We start from the raw sequence: 22,244 nt of genomic DNA on the forward strand, positions 1-22,244 counted from the left end.
CTTGCCTTTTTGGTGGTCTGAATATCTTTCCCTGGTATGATTTATTATTGAATAGTAAATACAGTTGATCTTCCTGTTGAAAAGCAGCAGATACTATAAATGCCTTTCTTTTTGTAAAAGCTACTCTCCTTTTTCTAAGTCCTAGATGGACTTCCATGAGCCATTCTTCTAGGACATCAGAACTCCCACCTAGAAAGTTCCCTTTTTCATGGATCCTCAGCCCAGGCCAAGGGGATTTGATAATCTGAACTCCAGCCCTTCTTTATAAACAGACTGAAAGAATAACATAATATCAATGTCTATCTGTGCTTAAGAGTTTTGAGCTATTGATCAGAGTCCAAAATTGGCTTATGGAGGAGAACTTAAAGACATAAAGAAATACCATTTAAGATATGTTTCCAAAGTGTGTTTCTCACACATTTCTACTGTGAGAAAGAGGTTCTGTTTTCAAACAAGTTTAGGAACCTCAGCATAACCTGGTTCCCTCCTAGAGATTGCCTGTGCTTATCAGCAGCAAAGAAATATGTGCAATTTCTGAGATTTACTAAAATATTTCAAAAGTTAGGAAAGTGTTATGGTGACAGCATGGGTTCTTAAGTCAGATAGGTTCAAATGAGGTCTGCCTCATCCCAGGCTGGTGACAGTGGGCAAGTTACTCACCCTCTCTGACTCATTTCTTTCATCTGTAAAATAGAGATAACAATATTATAGACCTCATAGGATTATTATGAGAGTTAATGCATTGTTATATGTAAAGCATTTAGAATAGCACCTAACACACAGGTGCTATTATTGTTAATTCCTGTTAATATCTCCCAAACTAGTTTTCGATTATATGTACTTCAGGAAATGCTGGCTTAATGAAACATTTATTTGTTTCTTTCCTACCAATGACAACCAGGAAATAGCACTTGATACTGGAATGTTCATTGTTCTGGAATTTTCTTTCTTTTTCTCTGTATCCTTTCAGAAGTCAGTACCTGAATCCAACTCCTCATCCCTGCGCTCTCAGGTCTTGTTCACATTTTCAAAATTGATTCCAGAGTGGCCTGGATGGTAAACAAAATAAGGAAGAAGAAAGGGGATGTAATCATGAATGCTATGCCTGCCTGTCTTCCTCCCTTCCTTTCTTCTCTTTCAAGTGAATACACACACACACACACACACACACGCAGCTCAGAGGCTGCCACAGAAACTGCACCCTGCTGCACCCTGAAACTGTTTCTATGGTTCCCATCACAGTTCCTTATGATTTTACATTTTTATGTCATGGAATGCTGTCAGGAAGAAAATCCTGATTGCCTTCCAAAATACCAAACTTTTAGTGTATATGATTGTTACTCGTTAGCAGAGTTATGGATGTTTTAACAGCCTCTAAAATAAATTCCAGCAACAATAACAACAACAGGTTAGTTGACTGAAATGAGTGGTAAAAGGTATTGACAGCATCAATAGAGGTACCAGGTTTCTATAACCACTATAAGAGTTTCTAGGTAACTTTCTTTCTTTTTGTAACTAAGTGGAAAAAATAAGAATAGGTCAGAAGAGGGACACTTCTTACTCACAGACCATTGGGGAACCTTAGTTCAGTAGCAGACAAAACCCTTAGGAAACTATCATAATGCCTGTGTCTGAGACTCTATCAAGAATGAGCCAAGATGGGAGGAACATTGAGCTTAGCAGTTTGAGACCAGCCTAAGCAAGAGCGAGACCTCATTTCTAAAAATAGAAAAATTAACTGGGCGCAGTTGCTTGTGCTTATAGTCCCAGCTATTCAGGAGGCTGAGGCAGGAGGATTGCTTGAGCCCAGGAGTTTGAAGTTGCAGTGAGCTATGGATGATGCCACACTGCACTCTAGCCCAAGATGACAAAAACAAGATTCTATCTAAAAAAAGAATAAACCAAGAGAGGAGAGAATCTTATTTGGAAGCAAGAAGGTAGTACAGGGAACAAAAAAGCCCTCCATGCAAAGATAGGAGCTAATAGACCCTTTATCTGTCCCTCAACCTCAAGAGTTCTCTACCACCATGTGAGGCTGGTGCCCCAAACGAAAACTACCATCACATTGGATGGAGCTCCTGCCTCAAGCTTGAAGTTACTTGATCCTATCTGAGGGGCAGGAAAGATATCTACGATTCACGATGAGCACAAAAGTGGTAGAGGAACTTGAGAAAATCAGTCTGAATTTGATGTGAAGCAAAATTTAAGCTCAAAATGCTGTTACATGTGATGGTTAGGTTCAGAAATAAAAACTATTTAAATCTTGATTCATTAAACTTTTTGGACAGGCTTAAAATTTTTCATTCAAACATATAAAGACTTATATCTAGGGAAAAATGAAATATTAGGTTCCAAATAACTGATTTAAATGAGAATTGTTTTAGGGCCAACAAACGTGTAATTTGTAGAATAACTATAGCCAATTTGAGCCAAAATAAGTAAGTATATGAATTTATGTTGTTACTTACTATATTCCTTTCTATCCTTTAGCACTAATCACGATAACGTGACATCAGAAAGCTTGGATGAAGTCAAAAGTGAAAGGTGATGCCTTTATACACACACACATATTTAGATATATATATATATATACACACACACATAAACACACATATGCATATATACACACACATATACATATGTATATAGATATGGAAAGAGAGGGAGAAAGACAGAAAGATGGGGGGAATTAAGATTGGTGAAATTCAGTTTCAGAATTTTTCATAGGAAACAGTTTTCAGGACAGTGATTCTGAAATTGTGTCTAAACATTTAGGTCATGTTTACTACATCTTTTAGACTCATACACATCATGGCTCAAAGTGGCAAATCTCTAATCATATGTTTTTGCATTTGTTGATATTTACAGTGAAATACAACTGCCAGGATTCAATGATGTTGATGAAGACATTGACTATCTTGCTTCATATGAGTAAGTCAGTTTGAAGTTTAGAGGGAGAGATCCATTGATGGATATTTAGGAAGACAGAGGTAGTGCTGAGGCAAGAAGGAAAAAGGAAACTATGGAAAGATATGGAAGGTATGAGAGAGAGAGTACATAATAATGATTCTAATTGAATTTGCAGACAAGTGCCACATTTGAAAAAAACTTCCCTTGATATGGAAATAAATGTTCTTTTAGCTTTAAAATGTGACAACCTTAGAAGAGAGTAACTTTACTGTAAGTTTCTTAACAGAGAAATACAGATTGCTACTCATTCTTCAATGGAGTTCTTTCTCATTATCCCTGGATATTACCTGATGCCCAGTTTTGCAGACTTTGTCTATGAGCAAATGGGACTGATAAAACCAAACATGTTTGGCTGACTAAAGGCCTCTCCATGCTCACTGAGATTTTATTAATTTTGATTTGTTTCTGAATAATCTCACCTGTAGTACTTCCTATTGCACTGATCTGAACGCATTTTACCATGGACTCATTGTAATGAAACAATAGATTCTTAAAATTGCTTGTGTCTGAACTTCAGAAATATTCAGGAGATTTTTTTCTTCTGCCTCTGTCTTGCCCAGTTATATAACCATTCACCAGCTTGTCAGTGTTGGAGAGAGTACTACCAAAGTACTACTGGTCACTGTTGCAATATGTTGATGTCTGAACAAAGATTACATGAGAAACAAAGGAGGCAACTGATGAATACAAACAGTTCTTCAAATTACCCTGAATTTCCATTTTCTAGAATTTTTTTGATCATGGACCATCAGTAAAGAGTTCATTGTGCCACTTAATGGTGTGCACATTGGCTGTATATTTTCTGCAATCGGGTTGCCAGGGCTGGGGCAAAATTTGGATAATTTAGGCAAGGCAAGCTTTCCCTTGTTACCACATTCTGAACAAAAGAAAGGTTTTTCTTTGGAGGATAAGCAGTAGTCCCTGTGACAAACACCAGTATTTCAGAGCAGGGGATAGTCTTGGATTTGGAGTAAAACCTAGAATCAGTGCTTGGCTTTGACATCTCATATTCACTTGACACTCAACAAATCTCTAAACATCTTTCAACTTTATTCATCTGTGACCGGTAATAATAATGTTATTTGCAGTATCTATGTACTGCGTATTATATAAAAAATTAATAAAAGTAAAATAATATATGTAGAAGTGCTTTTGAAAACTAAAGCTCTATAAATATGTTTAATGCTAAAACCCAAAATAACACCACCAAGTTCATTATAGGAAAAAAAGAATTCATCATTTGCAAACTAGATGTGCTCATTTAAAATTGAAATATTCAACTTTGTCATTGGATTGAAAAGCTACTTATTAAGCATATCAGTCCTTTTTATATCTTATGTAGTATAAGTAATTTTTCCCAGGTTGTCTTGCTTTTCATTATATAGAAATTTATAAGCTTTATGTAGTCAGATATAGTTAGTTGTTTTCTTTATGACTATTGCCTTTTGGGTTGTACTCAGAAAGTTCTCTTATCTTAAGATTATAAATATATTCACCATAATATCTTCTGCTATATTTTGAATTCATTTTCTACATTTAAATAAAGCATAGTAAGTGGTAGTATATTGTTACTGTTCCCTATTAATATCTTCCCAAAATAGTGTTCCATTAGATACAGTTTAGGAAATGCTGGTTCAATTATACCTTTAATATGACCCAAGATGTTGCAAGAACAAATAAATGCTGATAATGTTTGTGACATGTCTTATCAAAGGGTTTCCTGTGACATTTATCTATTCATTCATCACGTGCAGATTTGAAGTTTTATAGGCATGTGTGATGTGTAAAAGTTCATTTAAAGAATAATTTTCAGTGCACAAATGTTTAAAAGTGAAGTGTATGATGATGATGCAAAAATGAAATCTCCAAACATTTCAGTTATCACTAGGAAGACCTAATAGAATGTCTAACACCTACTTTTATAGATATCTAAAGTGTGAGAAAGATGATTTAGTTAACAAAAAGTAAATATGAAATTAAAATGTCTGTTTAAAATATCCAAATTCGGTTTCCTACTTAAGACTATGTATAAGATTCTTTTTAAAGACAAGCTAAATGCAAAATTATGAAATGAAATCTCTTATGTGAGATGATGGAAAGTAACTTCATGCCCTTTTAAAGGCTAGATGAGGAATTTGAATACTGCTTTCAGATCAAGTATCTCCTCTATTAAATATTACACTATTTCATGGTTCAAATCTTCATTGTGGTTGAGAGATGGCAGAGAGAATTAACGTAGTCTGGTTGACCCATGACACAAATCAGTTTCCCAGAGTTATATGTTCATGGGCACTATGGTTGGGCATCTACTGTGCAGCTTGGCATGTTCATGTTTCCAGGCACACTAACCATATTAATCAAATTTGCAACACAAATTGACACATTTGAATCCCAGATTATTGAGTCTGATACATAGTTGGAAGGGGTCAGAATGTTAATAATAGTTGGTCACCACATTCTCTTCCCAGGATATATATCTTCTTAGAACACCCAATCAAGATATGTTGAGGAGGATAGTCAGGATAAGGGGCAGTTGGGTGGTTTCAAGGACCACGTCCCAACTGGTCCAGGAAACCTCTGTCAATCTGGTCAAAGCTCATGGTATAGCAGCCAATGTGAAATCTTTGAAACCTCTTCTTTTACTCTATCTAGGCCCAATCCCTTTCATAACGTTAGAACCTTCATATCACCATAAGTTAGATCCTGATGATCTGACATCATTTTTAGTCAACTAGCTGAGACCAGGAGACTTGCTGTTCCCTTGAGTCCCATCCATCATTTATTTACAGATCATCTGTAGTCAGTTACTTGTGCTGCCGACTATTCCTATTTGTTTTGTGTGGATTCTCAGCAGTCTTAGTTTCTGAGTGTGACATCTTCTATGGATTGAGGGTGACAGCATGGCATGGAGTTTTCTTTCCTATTCATGGTGATTGTGGCATTTTGTGAAGGGATAGCACATATTTATGATGCCTGCCAAGCAGGAGAATTCCAAGTAAAGCATCGGTCAATATTTTAGAACCAAATGATTCTCAAGTAACTTTTTTAGAATATATTACAACAAAAGGAAATGGTTCTATGTTTCTAGTAGGTTTTATTATGCCTATCTTGAAGTTTTGACTCCCACAATATCAGTAGAAGAAATTAAATCTGGGACAAAATTGTACAGTGTCCAATGGTGTTCTTGCTTAGAATTTGCAGTAGAATAACTATATTTGAACTCATTGCTGAGGTTTGTAAAGTTCTATTTCATGTGTTTGTATGGCTTCCAATGTTCCTCTTATTATTGATTTCTAGTTTTATTCAGTGGCCAGAGAAAGTACTTGATATGATTTTAATTTTTTAAATTTTTTAAGACTTGTTTTGTGGCCTAACATATGGTCTATCCTTGAAAATGATCCATGAGCTAAGAAGAACATGTATTTTGCAGCTTTTCAATGAAATATTCTGTAAATCTCTGTTAGGTCTATTTGGTCTGTAGTACAGATTAAGTCCATTGTTTCTGTGTTGAATTTCTGTCTGGATGATCTGTCCAATGCTAAAAGTTGAGTGTTGAGGTATCCAACAATTACTGTATTGGAGTCTCTCTCTTTAGCTCTGATATTTGCTTTATATGTCTGGGTGCTCCAGTATTAGATACAGATATATTTAGAATTGTTATATACTTTTACTAAGTTGACTCCTTTATATTATGTAATGATCTTCTTTGTCTCTTTTTATAATAGTTTTTGTCTTGAAACCTATCTTATGTGATAGAAGTATAGCTACTCATGCTCTTTTTGGATTTCCATTTGCATGGAATATATTTTTCCATCCCTTTATTTTCAGTCTATGTGTATCTTTATAGTGAAATGGATTTCTTATAGATAATATATAGTTGAGTCTAGTTTTTTTTATCCATTCAGCCACTTTTCATCCTTTGATTGGAGAGTTCAGACCATTTATGTTCAATGTTATTAATGGTAGGTAAAGATTTACTACTAACATATTGTTATTCGATTTCTGGTTGTTTTGTGGTCTTCTCTTTGTTTCTTCTTTCTTTTCTGTCTTCCTTTGTTAAAAGTGATTTTCTGTGGTAGTGTGTTTTAGTTTCTTACCTTTTTTTGACAGAGTCTCACTCTGTTGCCCCAGCTAGAGTGCAGTGGCATCATCATAGCTCACTACAACCTCCAACTCCTGGGCTCAAGCAATCTCCTACCTTAGCCTCTTGAGTAGCTGGGACTACAAGTACACACCACCACACCTGGCTATTTTTTCTATTTTTTGTAGAGATAGGGTCTCACTCTTGCTCAGGCTGGTCTCAAACTTCTGACTTCAAATGATCCTCTTGCCTGGGCCTTGCAGAGTGTTAGGATTATAGGTGTGAGCCACCACACCTGGCCAATTTCTTGCTTTTAATTTTTTGTGTATTCATTGTAGATTTTTTGATTTGAGGTTACCATGAGGCTTGTAACAAACACTTTATAACCAATTATTTAAATGTATGACAACTTTGCTTATAAACAAACAAGCAAATAAAAATCTCAAAGAAATTCTACAGTTTAACTGCATCCCCCTGCTTTTTAAGTTTTTATTATTTCCATCTATATTTTTTATACTATCTTTCAAAAAGTTATTGTAGTTATTTTTGATAAGTCCATCTTTTAGTCTTCCTATTCAAAACATGTGTGGTTTGTCTATACAGTGCAATTACAGTACTAGAGTATTCTGTATTTGTGTACTTACTATTATCAGTGAGTTTCATATCTTCAGATTGTTTCCTTTTGTTCACTAATGTCCTTTTATTTCATATTAAGATCTCTTTTTAGCATTTCTTATAGGACAGGTCTGGTGTTAATGAAAACCCTCAGCTTTTGTGTCTGGGAAAGTCGTTATTTCTCATTCATGTTTGAAGGCTATTTTTGTAGGATATAATATTCTAAGGTTAAGATTTTTTTCTTTTAGCAGTTTGAATATGTCATGCCACTCTCTCCTGACCTATAAGATTTCCACTGAGAAGTCCAAATGTATTGGAGCTCCTTGTTATATTATTTTTTTCTTTCTTCTCTTAGGATCTTTTCTTTACTTGTGAACCTTGCAAGCTTGATTATTAAGTGCCTTTAGGCATATTAATTAATAGTGCCTCCTTTTCACTTTCAGAAGTGTCCTGCTTTGGGTAAGGAGTTATATAGTCATGATCATTTAAAGCTAGGACTTAAGTTGTGTCTTTCTCAGTAATTTTAACATGAGGAAAGGTCATGAGCCCCAGGGCAGAGAGTCTCAGGAATCATGAAACACCATGGCCAGGCAACTCCTCTGGGATGTTAAAAGGAAAAACCTTAGACAAGTTAAATTTAACAGAGCTTAACTATGCAAAGAATGATGCATGAGTTGAGCAGCCCTCAGAACCAGAACAAATTCTATGAACTCCAGCTTGCCACATGGTCAGTCTGCATTTATGGACAGAAACTGGAAGTGAGGTAGAGACAGCTTAATTGGTTACAGCTAGACTGTTGTTTTATTTGAACCAGTTGGCCGCCTGCAGTTGCCTGAAGCTCAGCTGCTGAAATTGACTGAGACTCAGCTATTTGTTGTAAGAGTACACTCCTGAGTAGGCTTTCAGTTAGTTTACACACTAAGTTAGGTTGCAGTTAGTTATGGTAAGGACTCAAATATGGAAGCATCCTCATGACAATTTTTTTTTTTTTTTTTTTTTTTTTTGAGACAGAGTCTTGCTTTGTTGCCTAGGCTAGAGTGAGTGCCTAGCTCACAGCAACCTCAAACTCCTGGGCTCAAGCAATCCTCCTGCCTCAGCCTCCCGAGTAGCTGGGACTACAGGCAGGTGCCACCATGCCCGGCTAATTTTATATATATATATATTAGTTGGCCAATTAATTTCTTTCTATTTTTATAGTAGAGACAGGGTCTCGCTCAGGCTGGTTTTGAACTCCTGACCTTGAGCAATCTGCCCGCCTCGGCCTCCCAGAGTGCTAGGATTACAAGCGTGAGCCACCACGCCCGGCCCTCGTGACAAATTTAGTTTAACAAAAAAGAACTGCAGCGGAGAAGACAGTCACCCTAGGTTGTAACCTGGGCCTCGGAGATGTAGGCGATGGAGGAGCGAAGGCCCGAAGATTGCTCCTCCTCTCTTCCCTATTTTCATCAGCAGAACTGATGCTACTCTGATTTTACTCTACTTAGACCTGGGTAGTTGCTGCTGATTTCTGTCGAAAGGCAGTGATGCTCCCTAACCAACTCCAGAGGAAAGCAAGAACAGAACTTTGAAAGCATTCCGCCAGCTTACCTCCTCAAGACTGCTTGGCAGCCCTGCTCCTCAGAGTGTCCATCAGTTAAGGCATAGCTCTCACTCCTCTGCATCTCCTAGGAAGGAGAGTTGTTATTTATTGGGATGCATTCTTCCATTCCAGTTCTGTAGTTTTGGGAGGATGATGCAGCATGCTATTTGTCATTTTGAAGGGAATCCACAATTTCTCAGGGCATCATTGCAGGATATTACTTTGATGAGAATGTTTGTGTTATTGATATTAAAGACATATATCAGTTTATATTGTTGTCACATACTGATTTTTGTGGCATAACATTTGATGAAGTGAGCAGGTTGTCTAAAAACCGCTAGTTACAAAATGGTGAATATTCAGCATGATTTTATGAGGTTGACAGATATGTGTGTTTTCATGTGTCTTAATTTACAGATAAGGAAATTAAGTTGTTGAGAGATTACACAAGCCAGTGGTTTGGGCAGACAGGAGTCTTGATTTTGGGTTATGTGGCCAAATATCTTTTTGAAAATGAAGTGGGAGAAAAGGAAAAAATATTCTATTAATCTAGTTATATCAATAGTCACTTTAAATGTGAATGCTCTACTATATCAATTAAGAATAGAGACTTTCAGAGTTGATAACAGAACAAGATCCAACTATATGCTGTCTATAAGAAATCCACTTTAAATATAAAAACACAAGTAGATTAAAAGTAAAAGAATAAAATATACCAGGCTAACACTAATTTTAAAAAATCAGGAGTAGTTATATTTATTTCACACAAAGCAAACTTCTCAGAGTAAGGAAAATTATCAGGTATAACAAGGGACATTAAATATTAATAATAGTAAAGGAGTTAATTTTTCTGAAAATATAACAATCCTTAATATGTAGATACTTGACAACAATGCATGAAAATGTGTGAGGCAAGGCCTATCTTAGATGATGAGCCAGTTCCACATTAACACAGACCTATGCACAAAAGTGGCAAGCAGTGCACAGATTTTTAAACTAAAATATAAGGATGATAGCAAACTAGATTTTGTTTCAGTTAGAGGCAAATTAGAGTGGCTGGAGGTTGCAGGTACAGCAGGGATTTCTAGACAAAATGAAGAATTCTGAGCATTAAGTGAACATACAGGAATAACATTCATCAGGTGTTGGGCAGATGGGAGGTGGGAGGACTGGATGGGTATATACATACATAATGAGTACAATGGGCACCGTCTGGGGATAAGACATGCTTGAAGTTCGGGCTGGGGGATGCGCGGCAAGTGCAGTATATAGAACCTAAACATTTGCACCCTCATAATATGCTGAAATAAAAATATAATCACCCAGTTCATGCCAAGAGTAACTGTAATGATGTATCTGAAAAAGTACATTTACAATGATGTGTTGAATCTGACCTTATTATTTTATATTCTCTTAGTCCTAACATGGCTGAACGCACAGAAGTGGCATCTGATGGACAACAACAACCAGTGTGAGTTCAACTAGATAAATAGAAATATATGTGTGTGTGTATGTATGTACATATATGCAAACTTATTCACATAGATAAAAATGATATGCACAGACATACTAGTGTCAACATACATACATAAACAAATATGCACAAACAAAAAAAATAGAAGACAATTAAAGAAACACATTGGCATTTGTGAGATGTACCCTCAAGAGCATTCATGTCCATGCACAGTGTTCTTATGACATTGTTTCAAAATCTTCTCACTGTACCATTTCGAGATAACTTTCCATCATTTATAGATTGAGGTGAATAAAGGAGAGCTAGTCCCAAAAGTGTTGCTTCTTCCATTAGTGTATCTCTCACCATTAGTTATTACTAGCCAATTCTTGGGGAAACAAGGCGATTCCCTGCCTATGAGAATCTGCATTCTGGTGTGCCCTCTCCTACTTAAATGGGCCAGGAGAGGAGACAGTCCCATTTGGAGCAAGTAGGAGGTTGCAATGGACCAGGAAGACGGAAAGACTAAGAAAAAAGGACAGAGCAAATAGTACCCAGATTGGTTTCTCTCTCTCCAGAGCTCTGTCAACTTGTTAGGCTTGTGTCTAAACCTAACCTCACTATCACATTAGATGGACCCCTTGTCTTCTTAGCCTGCAGTTCATTGATCCTTTCTCAGACAGGAAGATAAGCATGAAGCAGCAAAGTAAGGAGGTGATGGAGAGACATAGGAAGCAGGAAATGAGATGGATTACAGAGCTGACCACCTACAAACAATAGATGCATTTAAAACTAATCCACTGCAAAAAGACTGTTACATATTGGGATTAAGTTTGGCAGTGAAAATAACTTTTAAAATGTTGATTCATGAAGGCTTCTTTCAAGAGGCCTAATAGTTTCATTACTACCATACAATGCCTCATTTCCAGGGAAAAATTAAATACCAATTTTTAAATAGCCAAATTACCCCTGAATGTCTTTAAGTTGAATCACTTTATTTGTTCTTTATATATTGTAGCTGATTTGAATGAAAAAGTCAGTCTATGAATTCACATTGTGTTTCATTATCTGAATTCTTCAGGTCTGGCTAAAAGGAAGTAATCTTAATAACATATGATGCTATCAGATATGTGTGTGTGTGTGTGTGTGTATCACTTTTAAAAATCTAAATGTACGTATAGATATATAACAAAATACACAGTTATTATGTATATACTGTCTTGGACTCTGTTTCTAAAGTAATGGCAGTGTTAGATTCTGTGTGTAACACACCTTCCTTAGTGGATGTCCTCCGAGAAAAGAAGTCAGAACAGGTCAGAAGGAAGCAGACCACTGCCTCCCACCCTAGTGACTGTCAACCAAAACCTTTAGGAAACTATCAGATTGCCTGTGTAGGAGACTCTAGTAGACAGGGCTATCGTAGTTTGTCAAGCTGCCATAACAAAGTTTCACAAACTCAGTGGCTGAAACACCACAATTTTATTATCTCACAACCCTGGATGCTAGAAGTCCGAATTGAAGGTGTTGGCAGGGTGGGCTTTTTATGAGGATTGAGGGGCAGACTGTGTTCTGTGCCTCTCTGCTAGCTTTTGCTAGTTGCTGGAAATCTGTAGCATTCCTTGGCCTGTAGACTCTTCACCCACATCTCTACCTCCATCTTCCCATGAAATTATGCATGTGTGTGCATCTGTGCCAAATTTTCCCTCCTTATGAGGATACCAATTATATAGGATGAGGGGCCCACCTTACACCACTATGTCATCCATCTTAATTACACAGGTTTCCAATTACTCTATTTGAGAATAAGGTTACATCATCAGAGGCATTAGAACTTCAGTAATTGAATTCAGCCCTGAGGAGGAAAGGGGGGCAGAGCGTGGGGTAGGATATTCTATCTTTAATAAGGAACAAGTGAGGAGAAATCCTTTCTGGCATCGAGGAAGAGGTAAAGTGAAATGAGCAGTAGAGCGCTAGGCAGAAAAGATGAAGCTAAGTAGACTTTGGATGTGCTCATCACCGTCAAGAGCTCTGTTACCATGTAACACTGGTGTCCGAAACTCCAACCCACTCTGATATTGGATGGAGCCCCTGACTTAGGGGGAGAGTCTACAATGCATTGAGAATAAGAGAATAATTTGGACTTTTCCTTGACTTAAGTCTGGAAGCATTACTATTTCAGAGGCCTAATATAATCATTACCAGTACAGAAGGCCTCATTTCTAATAAACAATGACCTTTTATATTCAATTCATGACATATACATGGATATTGAAAAATCAAACAGTGCATGCCTAGAGTAACTACCAATTTATCCCAAACAGTAAATTTAGAATTATGTTTTATATCTGACTGTATTCTTACATATCTCTTAGTGAAAACCAGGAGGATGTGATAGAAATCATCACTGAAGCTCCTGTGCCTGACAGGTGAGTTACAAATAGATAAATGAAGATATACATGTGTCTGTATAGGTATATACAATCTTACACACAGACATATATAAACATAGAGACATACTCCCATTAACACACATATATACACAAACATGCATATCCTACAGAAATAGAAGACAAAGGGATAAATTGACATGTCTGAAACTTACCCTCAGGAGCATCCATGGCCATACAGAGGTTTTTTTTGACATTGTTTCTACATCTTCTCATTGGAGCATTTGGAGGTAACTTTCCATCTTTCCTAGATTGAGACAGACAAATACCAGCTGACCACAGGAGAGTTGCTTTTTCCTGTTTGTGTATTTGTCCACTTAGTTATTGGCAGCAAATTCCTTAGGAAACAATGAGATTCTCTGTGTATGAGACTCAGGGTATGAGACTCTACATTCTGGTGTGCCCTCTCCTACTAGAATGGGCCAAAAGAGGAGAAAATTCTATTTGGTGCAAGGAGGATGTTGCAGTGGACTGGAAAGAGGGAAGCACTCAGCAAAAAAAAAAAAACAGAGCTAATGGAACTGAATTGGTTTCTCATGCTCCAGAGCTCTGTCAGCATGTGAGGCTGGTGCCTAAACCGAACCTCAGTATCACATTAGATGGAGCCCTCATCCTCTTAGCCTGCAGCCACTTGATCGTGTCTCAGGGCCAGAATGACAAGCATGATGCATGAAATAAACAGGTGATGGAGGACACAGCAAGGGAAGGACCAGAGACTGAAACACTAGCAGACTACCTACAAACCCAACTTGAATGTAAAACTACTGCCACCAGAAAAGAATCTTACACATTGGGATGAGCTTCAACAGTGAAAATGACTTTCAAAATCTTGATTCATTAAGGCTTCTTTGAACAGGATTAACAATTTCATTACTACGATATAATGCCTCTTTTATGTGGAAAAATGAAATAGTAGTTTTAAGTAGCCAAATTACATGTCCCTTTCTTATACTTCATCAGTTTCTTAGTTGTATGAATATTGTAGCTAATGTGAATGAAACAGTAAGTCTATGACTACACACACTGTGTACTGTGTGAAATTTAAGTCTTCAGCTCTGACCAAAATGAACTGACATCACTCATGTATGATGGAATCATATATATCTACATATATATTTAAATATCGCCATCATATATAAATATACATATAGATGTATAAAAATATTCACAGGTATTGAAAGCAGACTTTCTTGCACACTGTTTCTAAGGTATTGGCAGTGTCAGCTTCTATATGTAACCCCCTTTCTTCTGTGTATCTAGTCGGATAAATGAGATAAGGTTAGAAGGAAGCAGACCACTGCCTCCTACCCAGGTGACTAGCAGCCAGAACTTTTAGAAAACTATCCAATTGCCTGCATATGAGTCTCTAATAGAGAGGGCTTTAGTAGTTGGTGTAGCTGCCATAACAGAGTGTCCAGGACTGAGCAGCTGAAACACCAGCAAGTCCTTATATCTCACAGTCCTCGGGAGGAGAAGTGTGAAATGAAGTGTTGGCAGGGTTAGCATCCTATGAGGGCTGTAGGGCAGATCTGTTGTGTGCCTCTTTGCCAGCTGTTGCTAGTTGCTGGCCTTCTCAGGCATTCCTTGTCATGTACTCAGCACTCGGATCTCTGACGCTATCTTCTCATGAAATTTTCTGTAAATGCGCATCTCTACCCAAATTTTCCCTGTTTATGAGGATACCAATCATATTGGAGTAGGGGGCCTCCCCATTCCTCTGTGAGCTCCATGTCAGCTACACACATTTGCAATTACTCTATTTCAGAATGAGGTCATACCATGAGTTAGAGAGCTGGGAACTTCAGTAATTGAATGGTGTTGGTACCATATTCAACCTTTAACAAGGAACAGGGAAGGAGAAGTCCTATCTGGCATTAAGGAAGAAGTGTAGAGGATATGAAGGAGTAGTCCTTAAGTAGGAGACACAAAGCTAAGAGTCTCTGGATGCTTTCCTCATCCTCAAGAGTTCTATCACCATGTTAAGGCTGGTGTCTCAAGGTCCAGCCCACTCTTACATTGGATGGAGCCCCTGACTCAGGGGGAGAGTCTATAATGCATTGAGAATAAGAGAATAACAGAGACCTTTCCTTGACTTAGATCTGGAAGCATTACTATTTCAAAAGCCTAAAATAGTTATTGCCAGCACACAAAGCCTCATTTCTAATAAACAATGACCTTTTGTATGCAATTAGTGACACACACATGAATATTAAAAATTGAAAGAGTACATGCCAAGAGTAACTGTAACTATTTACCCCAAACAGTATATATAGAATTATGTCTTGTATCTGATTGTATTCTTACATATTCTCTTAGTAAAACTGAGGAGGAAGTCAAGGAAATCATCACTGAAGCTCCTCTGCCAGAAAGGTGAGTTATCAACAGATAATTGAATATATGCGTATGTCTGTATAGCTGTATACAATCTTACACACATACACATATAAATAAATATACATACAGACATACTCCTATCAAGACACATCTATACACACATGCATATCCTACAGAAATAGAAGACAATTACAAAGACAGATTCACGTATTTGAAACTTATCCTTGGGAGCATCCATGGCCATACAGGGATTTTTTTGACATTCTTTCTACATCTTCTTATTGTAGCATTTGGAGGTAACTTTCCATGTTTCCTAGACTGAGGTAGACAAAGACGAGCTGGTCACAGGAGAGTTGCTTCTTCCTGTTAGGGTATTTGTCTTCCTTTGTAGCATGTCATTCCTTAGTAAACAATCAGATTCCCAGTGTTTGAGAATCTCCATGCTGGTGCACCCTCTCCTACTAGAAAGGGTAGGAAATGGCCCTAGAATGGGCCAGGAGAAGATAAAATCCTGTTTGGAGCAAACAGGAGATTGCAATGGACAAGGAAGAGGGAAGCACTCAGCAAAAAGCATGGAGCTAATCAAACCTAGATGGATTTCCATCCTCCACAGCTCTGTCAACGTGTGAGGCTGGTGCCTAGACTGAACCTCACTATCACATTAGATGGAGCCCTTGTATTCTTAGCCTGCGGTTCATTGATCCTTTCTCATAGACAGGGAGATAAGCATGAAGCAGCAAAGTAAGGAGGTGATGGAGGACATAGGAAGCAGGAAAGGAGATGGAATTACAGAGCTGACCACCTACAAACAATAGGTGCATTTAAAACTAATCCCACTGCAAAAAGACTGTTACACATTAGGATTACGTTCCGCAGTGAAAATAACTTTTAAAATCTTGATTCAGGCCAGGTGTGCTGGCTCACTCCCGTAATTCTAGCACTCTGGCAGGCCTAGGCGAGTGGATCGCTCAAGGTCAGGAGTTTGAAACCAGCCTGAGCAAGAGTGAGACCCCATCTCTACTAAAAATAGAAAGACATTAATTGTCCAACTAAAAATATATGGAAAAAATTAGCCGGGCATGGTGGCGCATGCCTGTAGTCCCAGCTACTCGGAAGGTTGAGACAGAAGGATTGCTTGAGCCCAGGAGTTTGAGGTTGCTATGAGCTAGGCTGACGCCACGGCATTCTAGCCCAGGCAACACAGTGAGACTGTCTCAAAAAAAAAAAAAATCTTGATTCATTAAGCCTTTCCTCAACAGGCTAAGTAGTTTCATTACTACCATATAATGCCTCACTTCTAGAGGAAAATGATATACCAGTTTCTAACTAGCCAAATTATCCCTGAATGTCTTCGAGTTTAATCCCTTTATTTGTCCTATAGATATTTTAGCTAATTTAAATGAAAAGAAAGTCTATGAATTAACATAGTATTCAATTATGTGAAATTTAATTCTTCAGGTCTGATAAATATGAACTGGTCTCACATACGTATAATGCCATCATATGTATGTGTATGTGTATATATATGTATATATACACACACGTGTGTATGTCTGCAGTCTGTGTGTGTTTATCACTTTTGAAAATATAAATGTACATATAGATATATAAAGATATACACAGATATTGCATATAGACTGTCTTTGCTGCTGTTTCTAAAGTATTGTCAATGTTAGATTCTGTGTGTAACACACCTTCCTTAGTGGATGTACTCAGAGGAAAGAGGTCAGAAGGAAGCAGACCACTACCTCCCACCCTAGTGACTGTCAACCAAAACCTTTAGGAAACTATCAGATTGCCTGTGTAGGAGACTCTAGTAGACAGGGCTATCGTAGTTTGTCAGGCTGTCGTAAAAAAGTGTCACAAACTGAGTGGCTGAAACACCACAACTTTATTATCTCACAGCCCTAGATGCTAGAGGTCTGAAATGAAGGTGTCGGCAGGGTGGGCTTTTTATGAGGACTGAGGGCCAGACTGTGTTCTGTGCCTCTCTGCTAGCTTTTGCTAGTTGCTGGAAATCTGTAGCATTCCTTGGCATATAGACTCTTCACCCACATCTCTACCTCCATCTTCCCATGAAATTATGCATGTGTGTGCATCTGTGCCAAATTTTCCCTCCTTATGAGGATACCAATCATATAGGATGAGGGGCCCACCTTACACCACTATGTCATCCATCTTAATTACACAGGTTTCCAATTACTCTATTTGAGAATAAGGTTACATCATCAGAGGCATTAGAACTTCAGTAATTGAATTCAGCCCTGAGGAAGAAAGAGGGGCAGAGCGTGGGGTAGGATATTCTATCTTTAATAAGGAACAAGTGAGGAGAAATCCTTTCTGGCATCGAGGAAGAGGTAAAGTGAAATGAGCAGTAGAGCGCTAGGCAGAAAAGATGAAGCTAAGTAGACTTTGGATGTGCTCATCACCGTCAAGAGCTCTGTTACCATGTAACACTGGTGTCCGAAACTCCAACCCACTCTGATATTGGATGGAGCCCCTGACTTAGGGGGAGAGTCTACAATGCATTGAGAATAAGAGAATAATTTGGACTTTTCCTTGACTTAAGTCTGGAAGCATTACTATTTCAGAGGCCTAATATAATCATTACCAGTACAGAAGGCCTCATTTCTAATAAACAATGACCTTTTATATTGAATTCTTGACACACACATGGATATTGAAAAATCAAACAGTGCATGCCTAGAATGAGTGTACCTATTTATCTGAAACAGTAAATTTAGAATTATGTTTTATATCTGATTATATTCTTACATATCTCTTAGTGAAAACCAGGAGGATCTGATAGAAATCATCACTGAAGTTCCTGTGTTTGAAAGGTGAGTTATAAATAGATAAATGAAGACATAGGTATGTCTATATAGGTATATTCAATCATACACGCAGATATATATAAATAAACATACAAAGAGACATATTCCTATTAGCACACATATATATACAAACATGCATATCCTACAGATAGAAGACGAATAAAAAGACAGATTGATATGTCTGAAACTTACCCTCATGAGCATACATGGCCATATAGAGATTTTTTTTGACATTGTTTCTGCATCTTCTCATTGGAGCATTTGGAAGTAACTTTCCATTTTTCCTAGACTTGAGGTAGACAAAGACGAGCTGGTCATAGTAGAGTTGCTTTTTCCTGTTTGTATATTTGTCCACTTAGTTATTAGCAGCAAATTCCTTAGGAAACAATGATATTCCCTGTGTATGAGACTCTACAGTCTTGTGCGCCCTCTCCTACTAGATTGAACCAGAGGAGAGAAAATTCATTTGGATCAATGAGAATGTTGCAATGGACCAGGGGGAGGCAAGCACTCAGCAAAAAAAAAAAAAAAAAAAAAAATAGAGCTAAATTAGGAAATGAATTGATTTCTCATGCTCCACAGCTCTATTAACATATCAGGCTGGTGCCTAAACCGAACCTCACTATCACGTTAGATAGAGCCCTTGTCCTTTTAGCCTGCAGCCATTAGATCATATCTCAGGGCCAGGAAGATGGGCATGATGCATGAAATACAGAGATGATGGATGATGTAGCAAGGGGAGCACTGTTTAAAGTTCAAGAAATTCATATGTAACTTTGCTATTCAGAAACTAGTATTTCATTTTTTCACATAAGTGAGGCATTATGTGGTAGTAATGAAATTGTTAAGCCTATTGAAAGAAGCCTTAATGAATCAAGATTTAGAAAGTCACTTTTAGTTACATATGAATTTCTTAAACTTTAAACAGTTTGTTAGTTCCATGGATATTGTAGTTACGTGAATGAAAATATAAGTCTATGACTACACATAGTGTGTGACTGTGTGAAATTTAACTCTTTAGCTTTGACCTAAATGAACTGACATGACTCATGTATGATGGAATCATATATATCTACATATATATAAATATCTCCTTCTTATATAAATATACATAGAGATATATAAAAATATGCAGAGGTTTTGAAAATACACTTTCTTGCACATTGTTTCTAAGGTATTGACAGTGTCAGTTTCTGTATGTAACCCCCTTTCCTCTGTGTATCTAGTTGGATAAAAGAGATCAGAACTGGTCAGAAGGAAGCAGACCACTGCCTCCTACCCAGGTGACTACCAGCCAAAACTTTTAGAAAACTGTCGGATTCCCTCTCTACGAGACTCTACTAGAGAGGGCTGTAGCAGTTTCTATAGCTGCCCTAATAGAGGGTCACATATCAGCAGCTGAAACACCAGCAATTCCTTATCTCACAGTCCTCGGGACTAGAAGTGCAAAACGAACATGTCTGTAGGGTTGGCTTTTTATAAGGACTTAGGGCAGAAACTGTTGTATGCCTCTTTGCCACCTTTTGCTGGTTGCTGGCCTTCTCTGGCATTCCCTGGCATGTACTGATCATCCAGATCTCTGCCACTGCCATCCCGTGAAATTATCCGTATGTGTGAATGTATGCCCAAATTTTCCCTGTTTATGAGGATACAAATCATATTAGAGTAGGGGCCACCCTACACGTCTATGACCTCCATCCAACTACACATGTTTGCAATTACTCTAATTGAGAATAAGGTCACATCACGAGTTACAGTGATCAGAACTTCAGGGATTGAATTAGGGGTAGTATAGTCAACCTTTAACAGGCAACAGGTGAGGAGTAATCTTATCTGGCATCAAGGAAGAGGTACAGTGGAAACAGAGAAGTAGGGCCCTGAGGACAACAGACAAAGCTGATAGCCTTTGCCCTCAAGAGCTGTGTTACCATGTAAGGATGCTGTCCCAAACTCCAGCCCACTCTTATTGATGGAGCCCCTGACTCAGGGGGAGAGGATATGGGACAGTGAGACTAAGGAAAACAATAAAGAGCTTTCCTTAAATCTGGAAGCATTACTATTTCACAGGCCTAGGATATTTATCACCACCATATAGAGCTTCATTTCTAACAAAAAATGACCTAGAGTTAATTGGCACTACACATAGGAATATTTAAAAATAACCCAGATCACAATTGCAAAGAGGTGTATACCACCAAAGGGACCATCAGTATATGAGTGGATTAACAAAACATAGTATATGAATGCTATTCAGCTACAAGAAACAACAGTGATATAGCACCTCTTGTATTATCCTTGATAGAGCTGTAATCCATTCTACTAAATGAAGTATTCCAAGAAAGGAAAAATAAGCACCACTTGTACTCAATATCAAATTATTTTTAACGCATCAATACCTAAGTGCACATATAGGAATAACATTCACTGAGTGTCAGGCAGATGGGAGGTGGGAGGACGGGATGGGTATAAACATACATAAGGAGTATGATGGGCACTGTCTGGCGATTGGACACACTTGAAGCTCTGACTGGGGTATGGGATGGGTGGGGGAGTGGCAAAGGCAATACAAGGAACCTAAACATTTGTACCCCCATAATATGCACAAATAAAAAGATAATCATACACTGTACCTGCAGATATGAAAGAGAAAAGAAAAAATAAAAAAAAAATAAAAAAAAAAAATAATCACCCAGTTCATGCCCAGAGTAACTGTAATGATGTATCTGAAAAAGTACACTTACAATGATGTCTTGAATCTGACCTTATTATTTTATATTTCCCTAGTCCTAACATGGGCAAACCTACAGAAGTAGCCTTGGATGGACACAGCCAACCAGTGTGAGTTCAATTAGATAAATAGAAATATGTGTGTGTGTGTGTGTGTATGTGTGTATGTATGTACATACCTGCAAACTTATGCACATAGATAAATAATGATATGTACAGATACTAGTGTCAACACACATACATAAACAAACATGCATAAATAAAAGAAATAGAAGACAATTAAAGAAACACATGGCATTTGTGAGATTTAAACTCAGGAGCATCTATGTCCATACAGAGTGTTCTTATGGCATAGTTTCAAAATCTTCTCAGTGTAGCATTTGGAGGTAATTTTCATCATTTATAGATTGAGATGGATAAAGGGGAGCCAGTCCCAGAAATGTTGCTTCTTCCTGTTAGTGTATCTCTCACCCTTAGTTATTATTAGCCAATTCTTGAAGAAACAATGTGATTCCTGCGTATGAGACTCTGCATTCTGGTGCGCCCTCTCCTACTCAGATGCGCCAGGAGAGGAGAAAGTCCCATTTGGAGCAAGTAGGAGGTTGCAATGGAAAAGAAGAGGGAGGACTAAGGAAAAAAGATAGTACCCGGATTGGTTTCTCACGCTCCACGACTTGCTCAACATGTTAAGTTGGTGTCTAAACCTAACTCACCATCACATTAGATGGACCCCTTGTCTTCTTAGGCTGCGGTTCACTGATCCTTTCTCATAGACAGGGAGATAAGCATCAAGCAGCAAAGTAAGGAGGCGATGGAGGGACATAGGAAGCAGCAAATACGATGGAATTACAGAGCTGACTACCTATAAACAATAGGTGCATTTAAAACTAATCCCACTACGAAAAGACTGTGACACATTGGGATTACGTTCTGCAGTGAAAATAACTTTTTTTTTTTTGAGACAGAGTTTCACTTTGTTGCCCAGGCTAGAGTGAGTGCCATGGTGTCAGCCTAGCTCACAGCAATTCAAACTCCTGGGCTCAAGCAATCCTCCTGCCTCAGCCTCCCGAGTAGCTGGGACTACAGGCATGCACCACCATGCCCAGCTAATTTTTTCTATATATATTAGTTGGCCAATTAATTTCTTTCTATTTATAGTAGAGATGGGGTCTCGCTTTTGCTCAGGCTGGTTTCAAACTCTTGA

General features: G+C 37.9%; 1 protein-coding gene across 8 annotated transcripts in view; it reads left to right on the top strand.

Annotated features, from left to right (window-relative positions):
- The first annotated feature begins 1,158 nt into the window (after positions 1-1,158).
- LOC105868029 (phosphatidylinositol 3,4,5-trisphosphate 3-phosphatase TPTE2-like) overlaps positions 1,159-22,244 on the top strand; it is a 139,774-nt gene continuing 118,688 nt past the window's right edge. For 7 of the 8 annotated variants that reach the window (XR_012922470.1, XM_076009468.1, XM_076009470.1 and 4 more), the window contains exons 1-7: positions 1,159-2,544; positions 2,869-2,931; positions 10,663-10,716; positions 13,071-13,124; positions 15,462-15,515; positions 18,266-18,319; positions 21,098-21,151. Coding sequence is in view for 7 of the 8 variants with exons in the window: in XM_076009468.1 (XP_075865583.1) it covers positions 2,447-2,544; positions 2,869-2,931; positions 10,663-10,716; positions 13,071-13,124; positions 15,462-15,515; positions 18,266-18,319; positions 21,098-21,151 (431 nt within the window). In the remaining variant the exon portion in view is untranslated. The remainder of the gene's footprint in view (positions 2,545-2,868; positions 2,932-10,662; positions 10,717-13,070; positions 13,125-15,461; positions 15,516-18,265; positions 18,320-21,097; positions 21,152-22,244) is intronic. The other variant, XM_076009473.1, reaches the window with a different exon arrangement.

Source organism: Microcebus murinus, chromosome 13 (genome assembly GCF_040939455.1).
Source record: "Microcebus murinus isolate Inina chromosome 13, M.murinus_Inina_mat1.0, whole genome shotgun sequence".
Lineage (NCBI taxonomy): Eukaryota > Metazoa > Chordata > Mammalia > Primates > Cheirogaleidae > Microcebus > Microcebus murinus.